Source organism: Oratosquilla oratoria, chromosome 28 (assembly GCF_046742065.1).
Source record: "Oratosquilla oratoria isolate Oo_2021 chromosome 28, ASM4674206v1, whole genome shotgun sequence".
Taxonomy (NCBI): Eukaryota; Metazoa; Arthropoda; class Malacostraca; order Stomatopoda; family Squillidae; genus Oratosquilla; species Oratosquilla oratoria.
In genome coordinates this window covers 27,339,338-27,352,000 of record NC_134804.1, presented here as the reverse complement: position 1 = coordinate 27,352,000, position 12,663 = coordinate 27,339,338, and the positions used below count along the sequence as shown (strand labels likewise).

General features: G+C 37.0%; 1 protein-coding gene across 6 annotated transcripts in view; it reads right to left on the bottom strand.

Annotated features, from left to right (window-relative positions):
* Nucleotides 1-416: 416 nt before the first annotated feature.
* Nucleotides 417-12,663, bottom strand: part of Cen (cerebellar degeneration-related protein 2-like) — a 201,532-nt gene continuing 189,285 nt past the window's right edge. For 4 of the 6 annotated variants that reach the window (XM_076211052.1, XM_076211053.1, XM_076211054.1 and 1 more), the window contains exons 8-10: nt 12,542-12,661; nt 11,395-11,544; nt 418-3,134 (exon numbers count right to left, since the gene is read on the bottom strand). In XM_076211052.1, coding sequence (XP_076067167.1) covers nt 1,449-3,134; nt 11,395-11,544; nt 12,542-12,661 — 1,956 coding nt within the window. In that variant the 3' untranslated portion in view covers nt 418-1,448. Of the gene's footprint in view, nt 3,135-11,394; nt 11,545-12,541; nt 12,662-12,663 lie in introns of all 6 variants that reach the window. The other 2 variants (XM_076211057.1, XM_076211058.1) reach the window with 2 other exon arrangements.

The following is a 12,663-nucleotide window of genomic DNA, read 5'->3' as shown; positions in this document are numbered from 1 at the left end:
CATTGAACTTAACAACACATATTTAACGAAAAAAAAACTTTGCTTTCTTAAGCAATATTTTCCATATGGTACTTTATTTCATCATTATCTCAACAAATAAACACTTTTTGTAATGTTTTGTCACTTATTTTGTGTACATAAAAAAAGCACATCCAAAATTTGACTGTACAGGTTGCCCTCAATACACATAGCCTCTGACAGCAAACATTTTTTTCATTTACATCTCAAGGTGCCATTTTTACTTGTTTGGCCAGTTTTCACTCAGAACCACATTGATATTGCTATTTTCACCATTCAAATGCATACCAGATGAATCACAATCATGGGACACTATTAGTAACCTCAAATATTATGTTGGACCTTTGGGAGAGGGAAAAAAAAAAAAAAAAAAAAAAAAAAAACTATATATATATATATATATATATATATATATATATATATATATATATATATATATATATATATATATATATATATTCTGGTAACCACAACAAGAAAGCAGGTGTCAAATCAAAATGATGGTGTTGTGGGGTATCTTCATATTCTTCCTCAGAGGGCATGATGTCATCATACAGGCAATAGCTTTTTCTCTGGAGAAACTGTATGTGTCGGCACTATATACAACTTGCCCCCACATTACCCTACATGTCCCAAAGTACGTGTATCTATATATGCATACATGTATGTTTATATTCATGCACACAATATACAAATACCATCACATATATTTTCACAAGTGCATGGTTCCTACACACATGCATACACACAATGTCCAAGGAATTACTAAAAGTATAAACAAATTGGCATGTAATAGACAGGTTCACTGGTTAGGCAGTTTGGCTTGAGGTCTCCAACTGGATGGAATTCTATTGTTGTTTGGTACTACTGACTATGGGTTAATTATTAGCACGTGTATTTACAGTCCCAATTTGAAAGTTTTCCCTTTTTTATTGATTTATTTTTAGTTTTTATTATCTTTTATTTAGTACCCTCCATCTAATTTTGTGGATGGCCATCAGAATTCCTCACCCTAATAAATGGTCCAGAATTTCAATCTATCAAGTCTTGGAAAGATATCTGAGGTTCTACTGGAAGGCAAATGAACTGTAACCAATATTTGAGTAATCATCTGCACTTATGATCAAATGTTCACAGATGACAATGAGAATTCTATTTACACAAGCTGAATAGGGCCATAGACTTGAAAGGATGTCGAGAGCTAACCACTAATTGGCACACTAATGGCAAATGAAATAGATATAAACAAAATGATCAACAAATGTATACAAATTATATACATACATGCTTATTTACAACAAAGCAATGTTTGCCTTCTCTCAATATGATATTCATCTCTTAAAGAAGGAATATTCTTACACCGGGTGATTCAGTTACCACTACTTTATCATCAATACTCTTACTTTTATCACTGTCAATTATAAGTTAGATTAGTATCTACGGGAATAATTGGATCGTGTAAAGGAGGATTTCAGTGCTTCTGCATATGACATTTCTAATTTTCTCAACTTGGCAACCTCAACAGATGGATAACAAATCTTATTACGACCATGGGGTTTACGAGTCTGCTCTACATAAGTGTACTGCTGTTGGTTCCCTCCATTTTCGGCATTCTGGTTATGTTGCTGCTGCTGTTGATGATTTTGTTCATGGTTGTTCTGGTGTTGCTGTTGTTGGTACTGTTGATGCTGATGATAGTGTTGCTGCTGCTGCATGTTATTGCCATTGTTAGATTGTCTATATTGGTTACTGCTGGAATTTCGGTCATCACGATATCTACGGGAACGGTGATGGTGATGTTCACAACGGCTTCGTTGGGAGTTGTATATGTACCGAGATTCTTGAGGACCTGCTTGCTGAAGACTTGGAAAATCTTCCTGGACGGGTCCATCTCTATCTCGATGTTGCTGATTGTGGTGATTACGATTTCCTGAATGTTGATGCTGGTTACCATGACTATACTGATACTGACCACTGTATTGCTGCTGATTGTAACTGTCCAAACGAAGACGGTGGTGGCGTCGCCGTCTCCTCTGCCTGCTTGAAGAACGTGATGAGCCACCAAGATCAAGGGAATCAGGTCGAGGAGGCTTGTGTGTGATTTTGGCTTCTTCACCGTCTTTTTCTTGGTTCTGCTGCTGCTCAGATGGTTGCTGTTCTGTTTTGCTTAACACATCTGAGTTCTCTTTATTCACTTTGGTACTCAACTTCTCAGTGGAGTGATGATTTAAAGAAGGGGGGTTCACCATCTCCTGGTGAGTTAATGTTTCTGTTATAGTCTCAGTGATGGTTTCAGTGATGGTGGTGGTGCTACTAGAAACACTAGTGCTGTCAGCAAGAGCACTAGTAGAATTTTCATCTGCTGTCTTTGTAGTCTCCTCCTTGGTACCAGAAGGTGCCTTTGAAACAGATAATCGATGTTGGGCTCCTGCTGGAGTTTTTGGAGTCTTGGCTGCTATAGTTCTAGCTTCTTTAATATCCTTTTCATCTACTGTCTTCTTCAGGACTGAAAAGATTTCTTGGAAGAGTTGTTTATATTCAGGCGTTGTTTGGAAGCGGTTTTCACAAGGATTAAGAGGTGAGCTGAGATCTAAACACTTGTTGGCCACCGTTGGTGTTGGTGTGGAATCTTCAAAAAAGTCTGATGTAACAGACTCTACATCAGCTGTCTGTGTGCCCTTATTGCACAATCGACTTTCACCATCTGAAAAGCCTGATGAGGATGTTTCAACTTCTGAGAATTCCTCAAGATTACTTTTCGGCCTTGGTTCACCCTGTTTGAGATCACAAGAACATGTGTCACATCTCTGACAACTCAGAGTATTTGACGTCTGCCCATCATCTGTGATCACCAAACTCATGGGACCTGACATTTCATCCACACCTGGGTTGACCATGTGCACATACTCATTCCCACTGTTGCCTGACTGAGCTTGTTGCTGTCCACCAGCTTCACGAGCTTCCAATAATGCTTCATACTTCTCAATGAGAATACGGTACTGTGTGTCTAACTCAGACAGCAGTGAATTATGTGGTGCATCTGAAACTTCAGTACCAGGTGATGTCCCTCCTGAGCCAACACAACTGACGACACGCCCCATGGAAGCTAAAGATTCCTGTAACACATATTAATATATATTAGATATTAATACTTGCAAGTGTCTAAAAAACAACCTGTTAACATATAGATTTCTTTCCTGTTATCCTATCAAAATCTAATTACCTATCAATCATTATCAAAGTAAATAAATTATAATTTACATTCAATAAGCATATATTGAAAAAATAATAATAATAATAAATAAATGAATAAATAAAACAAGCTGTCTCTCAAATGACAAATATATACCTTCATAAGATATCTCATCTTTAGTAACTGATTTGCTCTATGAAAGACATAATACATAAAGAAAATTAGGACTACTGACAAAAAGCACAAGCTACTGATATGGACAATAATGTCCCAAAAATGTAGTACAGCTGACAAGGTATCAATGTTAGAATCTAAGGATATGGAAAATATATTCTTCTACCAATTTCTATTTAAACACATAATAGCAATTTTTTGGGCTGCTCACAACAGACTAATATACCAATGATAAATGATGCATTTTAAGGGCATATTAATGTAATTATCTAATTGTATCTACCCAAATGTAACATATAGGAAAAAAAAGATATGCTCATGGAGTTATATCTCATTTTTTCCAACTGAACACATTAGGTAGTTATTCATGAGTTCTCAAGCAAATAATAATAATCGTTGACTTGATACTCCATACATGGAAAACCTGAAGCCCCAAAGTGCAGTAATGGTCCTTATGCCCTCCCACAGATCTCTCTAGGAAGAATCTTTGGACTGTTGTCTGTATTGCATTGCTGTGGGATTGTTACTATGTCACCAGCTGAAAGTGGTAGAGCAGTGGTTCCCAACCTTTTCTGGCTTGAGGCCCCCTTGCCAAGCCTTTCAGAGGTCCCTGGCACCCTTATTAGAAAATCTAAATTTCTAGTTTGTCAGTATTTTGTTGATTCAACATCAGTGTAACAAAATTTTGTCCCTGGATAATATCAAAATACTCATCTCTACACTGATGCTGCTTTAATGAACAGAAATGGATGACAGAGAGAGTTGGTAATACGAAAATTGTTTTTGCTCTGAATTTTGGTGGCACCTTTAGTTGATCTCACAGCACCCTTTGGTGCTGCGGCACACTGGTTGGGAACCACTGTGGTAGAGGGAGAACAGTTGCTGGCTGCCAGCTTTCTATGTGTGAAAAGATGTAAGAAACACAGTTGAAGGTGATAAAGAGAGATCTTGGACCCAGTCCAGGGGCAGAGTATCAGCTCTAAAGGGCTGCACCTCCTTGCAGAATCACCATATGTAGGACCATCACATGCAAGTACCAATCACTGGTCTCTCAAGTAAACTGATGTGACAACCAAAAATCAAAGAACAACATCTGATTTTCACAACTGGATGATAGATGGTTCCTTGATATCTGGGAATAGCTTGCTACTACTTGAAGGCTCAACTCCAACTGTTTCAGTACTGAATAACAACGTAGCATAAAGAAACTAACTGCATTAGGCAATTTTGATATTCAATGGCTCCAGTATTAAGACTCTTCCTCTGCACCTACCATTATGTCATCATGACACTAAGACTTAGAACATTTGGTTAACACCAGTTTCTTCTGCTTCATTTCTTTTTTCTCTGATGTATGATAGCCAATGATAGAATTGAAGGGCAGTCGTGCCACCACCCAAACCACCAGCAACATAGCTAGAAAGAGCAACTTTACTAGCCACCCTAGTAAGCCGCTTAGTCTCGCTCTCTGCAGATGCAATCAAAGCCAAAGTCAGATGTGAAGAGTGCAGCAATGACAGAATATAAAAGGAAGACAGATGGCGAAGACCACTGGTGACAAAGAAAAGCACAGATTGGGAAGAATACCAAAGATGGTGAAGAAGAGTTCTGACAGGTACAGTAGACAATGCCACTGTGGTTTTTGATACTATCAGAGAAGCACACATCTTCTAAACTTAGCACTATCATCATTGACACTTATCTTGTACAAAAAATTGGTTACATCTAAAATGTTTTTACTAACCAGAGAGTTATGTAATTTTGAAATGCAGCCAACACTAGCATTTTTTTTAGGTGGCCCTATAGACTATTTGTCTATGAAGAGTTTAAAAATGTCTATTCATAAAGGAACGATAATACTTTAGTAATATAGCTCTCCATAATATAATGCTGTTCCCTTGACCCTGTCTTTTAATATTTCTATAACTATCTCTTATTTCTCTTCTGGGGTGGTAGGGGATGATGCGATTTCAGCAGCTATATTTACCATGCATGTCATAAAAGTCATCTAAATGGGATGGAATGATAGGATTAAGGATTCTGCACTATGTTCTTCCTAAAAAACATGCAATAAGAGGGTCTAGGATGAAAACTCACACTAGAACACTAGTAATTGGGAATAATAGCAAAAGGGAAGAGATTGGCAGTTTGTGAGAAGGAAGAAGGGTGTCTTAGCATTAAGTGAAACTAAGGTGAAGGGGAGGGCTAAGTTTGAGTTTGGGAGTGTGGTGGGAAGGGTGTTGGAGGTGATGAGAAGAGGGAGGGAGGGATGGATCTACTTTGCTGGTAAGTGCTAAGACAGAAAATTGTCTAGAGTGGAGGGATGTGTCTTTGAGGATAATGTAGGTAAAGGTGATATTGGGCTGGAAGTTATGTTTTTTGTGAGTGCATATGGTCCTGGCAGTGAGAAAAGTAAAGAAGGGAGGCTTTTTGGATATATTCAAATAAGTGTACAGAGAATTTCGGATGGAATGTAAATGTAATGGTATTAGATCTCACTGGTAGAGTAGGAAATGAGCCAACAGATGGAGTAGTTGATGATAGCGAACACAGCGTTTAAGAAGACAGCCAAGGATAAGTATACATGGGAAAGGGTGGTTGATGGGAGGGTGATTGACATGCCATTAATAAACTCTGTAGTGGTTCCCAAAGGAGAACAGAAGAGTTCTGGATGTTCATGTTTTCAGGGAAGAGATCAGGGGATTATTAGATAATTCTTTGGTAGAAGGGAAATTGAGAATAGAGGAAAAGTGAGTGAGGTAGAGAAGTGCTGAGAGTAAAAAAATTAAATGAGAAGGATAAAGACATACACCAGAAGACAAGAAAAATGTAAGAGGTGGTGAGAGATAAGAAAAGGAATAGATGAAAAATGGTTAAGTTTAAAGGAAGAAGTGATAAAGTGTGGAAAGATGTAAATGGGATGAAGGTAATGGTATAAAACAGAAGTAAATGCAGTGAAAGGTGGGCTCAAGAGTTAAATGTGGTGGTGGAAGAGAAGAAGCGACTGCTTGAGGGTTGGTTGTAAGGAAGAACAAGTGAAGCATATGAGAGGTACAGGAAGAGAGAAGCCAAATGCTAGGTGAGGGGGGCAAAGAAAAGAACAGTTATGAAGTGAGGTAGGAGTTCGACAAGAGAATTTTGAAAAGAATAAAAAGATGTTTTTGAAGGACATGAAGAAAGTAAGGCAGATGAGATAGGTAGAGAGGAAAAGGTAAAGGGTGCAGATGGACAGATATTAACCACTTCCGTATGATGACATCTACATAGGTGTCATGAGGTGTGAGTGGGGTAAATGAGGATGCTGGCATCGGCGTCTTGATTATATATATATATTTTTTGTAGTTGGACATGAGTTACCCCCAGATTCTGTGAACTGGTTTGATCACATTTTCTGTGTTTATCATTACTCAGAGTAAAAGAGAATGAGTGACTTTATACTCTATAATGCAAGTAGTGTGATACAAATTACAATGGCAGCCAATGCTGTGCACAAGAATTTGAGTTGTACTGAAGTGGTTAACAGATGTAAAGTTGGTAAGGGGAAGATGTACAGAGTAGTTCAGGGAATTGTTGAATGTGGCAGAGGTTGGGGGGATTGATTGTGGCAGTGGGAGGTGGTAGTGAGAAGAAAATGACAGGAATATAGGAAACATATAAGGTAAAGGGCACTGACAAAAGAAACAATATAGATTTAATATATCTAGACTTTGCAAAAGCTTTTGATACCATCCCACATGAAAGACTACTTACTAAATTACCTTTGCATGGAATAAGTGGTAGCCTATTAGGTTGGACTAGTAATTGGTTGAATGGTCGAAAACAGAGAGTTGTTTTAAATGGAAAAACTTCTAGATGGAAAAATGTTGCAAGTGGAGTTCCTCAGGGTTCCGTTCTTGGGCCACTTCTATTCATAGTATGTATAAATGATATAGACCATGGACTAAAATCTACTGTTTCCAAATTTGCTGATGATACAAAACTGTGCGGAGTGGCAAATGATCACTCAAACCAATTAGATATTCAAGTAGATTTAGATAAATTACAGCAATGGTCTGAAAAGTGGCTAATGAAATTTAACACAAGTAAATGCAAGGTAATGCACATAGGTAAAAATAACAGTAAGTACGATTACAAGTTATTTGGTAATTCGTTAACAAAAGTGGATAGTGAAAAAGATCTCGGCGTAATTATCAGTAACAACCTCAAATCATCCAAGCAGTGTATTTCAGCCTCTGAGAAAGCAAATAAGATTCTGGGACTGATTGCGCGATCTTTTGATTTCAAAAGTCCACCACTCATTAACAAGCTATATAAATCGTTAGTTCGTCCACATTTGGAATATGCTGTTTCTGTATGGTCACCGAATCTCATAAAAGACATTGACAGACTGGAAAAAGTACAACGGCGAGCCACAAAACTGATTCCAAATATCAAAAATAAATCATACGAAAATCGACTAAAACACATGAATCTGTTTTCCCTAAAAAAGCGTAGACTCAGAGGTGACTTGATACAGGTCTTTAAGATTTTAAAGGGAATTGACAACATCAAAAGTGACCAAATTTTCACATTGAATGAGAATCAGACAAGAAACAATGGTCTCAAACTGTCCGGAAATAGATTCAATTTGGAAGTAGGTAGAAACAACTTTGCCAACCGTGTAGTAAATGAATGGAATAAACTTCCTGCACTGGTAGTGCAATGTAGTTCAGTTCGAAGCTTTAAGAATCAGTTAGATAAATACCTAAGTATGATGCTGTAATGATTATAATTTATCTTATATTATTTGTTTTTGTTTTGTTATCATTTGTCTGTCTGATTTTCATTTATTATTAGTTATATGTCAATTTATTATTATTTACTATTTACCTGTTTGATTATTATTTAACTATACCTATGCATTTATTTATGTATTTTATTTGTTATTTACATTATTATAGTTTTTATTTATTGTTTTATTATTAATATGATTTTTTTTTTTCGCATCCGACCTAGATATGGATCAAAAGGTCTCCTGTCGGCATGCTCCGCCTTTGTAATCTTTGTAATCCTTTGAAAGTGATGAAAGTCTATAAGGCATCCAGGTTGGATGGGTGTCATCCATAAGCAACAACTGGTTCACCTCCTACCTCCCTCCACCATCTCTGATCAACTCCAATTATCATTAGTTTTCACTTGTTTGTTTTTGATAAGTTTGTTTTATAAAAGAATTATATACTCTGTTGATTTGATTATATAGACTTATGAAAAAAATCTTGAAAAATAATTTTTTTTTTAAATATCAAAGTCCTGATCACAAACCCAAACTTCTGATTATATGATATATATATATATATATATATATATATATTTTTTATATATAATAATGGGATATAACAAACCAAGAAATGGCACTTAGAACTGGGGAACAAAAAATGTATGACACAGATCTCTGCTCCTTCCCTGCTCACTGTAGGTGGACAGAATTTTTGGCACAAAACCATGCCACCCATATGGGTCTTTCCAGATTCAACCAAGTACTGTCCACCTCACCACAGGTGGACAGTACTTTTGTCAAGCACTGTATGTACTCCATGTATGTGTATGCTACAACCTCACCTTTTTCAACCCTGTATAGGGTTGTATAGGCATAAGTTTTTTCCTGAAAATTTTTCAATGACTTCCAGAATCAGTTGATGCCAACGACATACTAATACTAGCCTTCTTTCTTCCAGGGAACATATAATCAGTTGACCCATTCTGGCATTGATTTACATTCTTGCAAAAACTTTCTACACATACATACATGCATACATATACCAAGGGCTTTTTCCCCCTTACAAGGGAGGTAGCAGAAATCCATTTCATTCACACATACTCCACTCCCTCCCTCTTTTCTTGGCTCCTCCTCGAAGATGGGTCATCCCTGCATCTCACCCACTATCTGACTTTCTACACAATCATTTACATTGATCTAAATATGTCTCCTTTTCCTCCTCACTTTACTCACTACCAGGACCATATGCATTCACAAAAAGCAACATCTCCCATCCTAATTTCACATTTACCCACATTATCCTTGAAGATACTTCTCTCCACTCCACCATGCACATTCCTATCTCATCCCTTACCAACACACCCACTCCTTCCCTCCCTTACCTATCTATCACTCCTAATAACTTCCCCACCACACTCCCAAACTTAAACTTGCCCCTCTCATTCAACTTAATTTCACTCACAAACCACCAATCACTCATCAGTACCACAACCATGCACATTTAATGACCCATTTACTAATGTTCTGGTTGGAGGAATATACAGTGTGTAGGATTCCTAATTCCATCACCCTGTCCCATATGGAAAAGGTAAAGGGCAAGTTCAAGGGAATGGCATAAAGGAGTGACAACTAGAGTACAAATTATCATCATTCCTCTATGCGTAGATATATTTAAACTATGACATAGATGCATGGTGTGTAGCTCTGGTCTGTAGGGGCATCAAAAAATATCACCAATCAAGGAAAGGTGTCACATACTCATATAACCAGAGTTGACGTTCATGAATTATGCTGGTAACAGCCATACATTGAATTTCTAGTTTGATACAAAGTCATTCCAGTGATACCCTATGATACTCTGAGGGCACTAGGTAACAAAGATATTAAGATGCCTCTTCATGTGAAAACTCAGTGTCCATGTTTCATAGCCATACAGCAAGATAGAGAGCAAAAGTGAATTGAGGATTCAGACCTAGTTCTCTTTCATAAATGAGACATCTAGAATAGAAAGGGGTAAATGCCACACCTCCTCAGTATGGAAATATGGTTCTTAGAGTGTTTGATTTTAAGATGCAAAATGGCTTATGCATGACACCAGCATTTTTCCCTTTCTATTCTAGATGCCTCAAATATTGACTAATCCATGTGTTCTGATTGAACAAGTCCATAACACCATGGGTAGTGACAATCCTTTGAAAGACATGAACCCCTTCCATACGGTGACACCTACATAGGTGTCATGAGGAGCAAATGGGTACGCGAGGATGCCGATGTCGGTGTTTTGATTATATTTATTGTAGTCGTACCTGCGTGACCCCCATACTCTGTAAACTGGCTTCATCATATTTTCTATGGTTATCAAAATTCACGGGTGAAAGAGAACGATCGATACAGCCGTGACTTTATTTTTTATAATGCGAGTATTATGATGCAACATTATACGTCTGGCAGCTAATGCTGCCTGCGAGATTTTGGCCTGGAGTGAAGTGGTTAACCTGACCCACCACTGTTATGAACTACACTACCAAGGTATATGAAGGTTTCCAAAAATCTCATGTCCTCACCACATGGATGGACAGATTGAACTGTGTCATCCAGTAAGCCCCTAAATGCCTGGACCATTGTCTTGGTCCAAGGAGATGTGTAGTCATCTCAAAACAGTCCCTAAAGTATTGGCTGCATGTTATTGTGTATCAGTATGGTGACTATTCTAATGCAAATTCTAATGTTACTAATATTGTACTTTTGCAGCTATCATATTTTAAGGTATCTGGCCTGAATCATCATTACTTTTACATACCCATCTTAAACTTTTAGGCATTGGGTCAAATAGTCAGATATGCATGAATGATTAAAGAAAAAAAAATCCAGTAGGATCATGGTGAAAAAAAAAAAAAAAAAAATTGAATCACAAAAACAATGTACAATTAGAAATAACTGCAAAATGTAAAACACAAATTACAAACAGAACAAATGTAATGTTTGTAAAATGTGATCATCATTATCATAATATAAATATCATAAACAAAACTACTGTCTCTTGATATTGTTGACGTAAAGAGCACCAGAAAAGTGTCTTAGAAAAGCTACAGTTGACTCCTAGGATCCAGTTTGTCAATCCCAGTGTTGGATTGTTTTTGCACTGTCTTACCACAACTATGCACTACCACCACCATAATCTTGTGCAACTACAGGTATCATGGTCGCCACCTCTACGACTGTGCTACCAATACAACTTGAACGTTATACATACCTGGCTACCCCATGCATATCCCCCATTTTTGAGCTTGACAAGGGCACATTCTCCATGAGTACTCTCAATGGAAATGTCATTATCCTCAATACTGTCCTGGAGATCGTATGTTGTAGGATTACTTGCAGTCTCATCCATGTGGCCTAGGCACTATTATGAGAAGGGCATAAATCAGTACAACACTATGTCTACAGTAATAATGTGGGTTACTTTATAGAAAACCCACACTGGTGAAATCATAATAGTATAAATGAAGCTATTAAATTGATGGAAGTTATGATGTTGCTTGCCAGGCTTACAGATGCAACTATCAACTTATATCACTGGATAGCTCTTAATATTCTGATAATTCTGAACCCCATGAATAAGTACTGTAAGTTAATAGTAACATCAATAACAATGTTTTCATATTCACTTTTTTTTTTTTTTTTTTTTTTTTGTGGCGGCAGGGGGTGCAGAGTAGCACAACGAGCCAAAGAGATATTAAGGAGTGCTCACACAGAAACACTTATCCACTTTCTTCACCCAGGTGGCACAGCTCTATCCCAGCATTGTCAGCCACATGTAGTACCTCCACTCAATGCTTTGAGTGATGAGGAAACTGGTGATGCATAGAAAGCGGTATGATATTTTTTTGGGGGGGTGATGGGGGACAACTTTATGAGTAACAGCTTAGGTTAAGTGTGGTTGTGCTATTCACCACAGCCCCCACCCCATCAAAAACAATAAAAAATAAAATAAATAAATAAACAAGAATAAATAAATCAATAAAAAAAAAAATGCTACTGACGTTACTATTAATTTGCAGTACTAATTCTGGGGGTTTAAAATACTAAGAATGATAAGAGCTATCCAATGATAGAGATACAAACTGCATCTGTGAGACTGGAAGACAATTTTTTATTTATCAAATTTGTCTTAAATATTGAAGATGACCCATTAGCATTTTGTGAAACATTTAACCCAAGCAAAAGTGAAAAAATATAGAAAACTCTAATTTCAAGTTATAATCTCTTTACTAATAATGAGTGTAAATATAATATAAATCATTGTGATGAAAAAATAAAGAGATAGAATATAACTTATAGCAAAATTACTATCTTAACAAATATTTGTGCTAAATCTAACACCTTAAATTCTCACTTACCTTACGACATAGCCTGCCAGACGACGCATCATCTAGAGACGCAAGTTCATCATCAAAACTACGAATATTGAGCTCTTTTTCTCTAAGTACAGCAAGTTGTTCATGAAGGACATTGTTTTCCT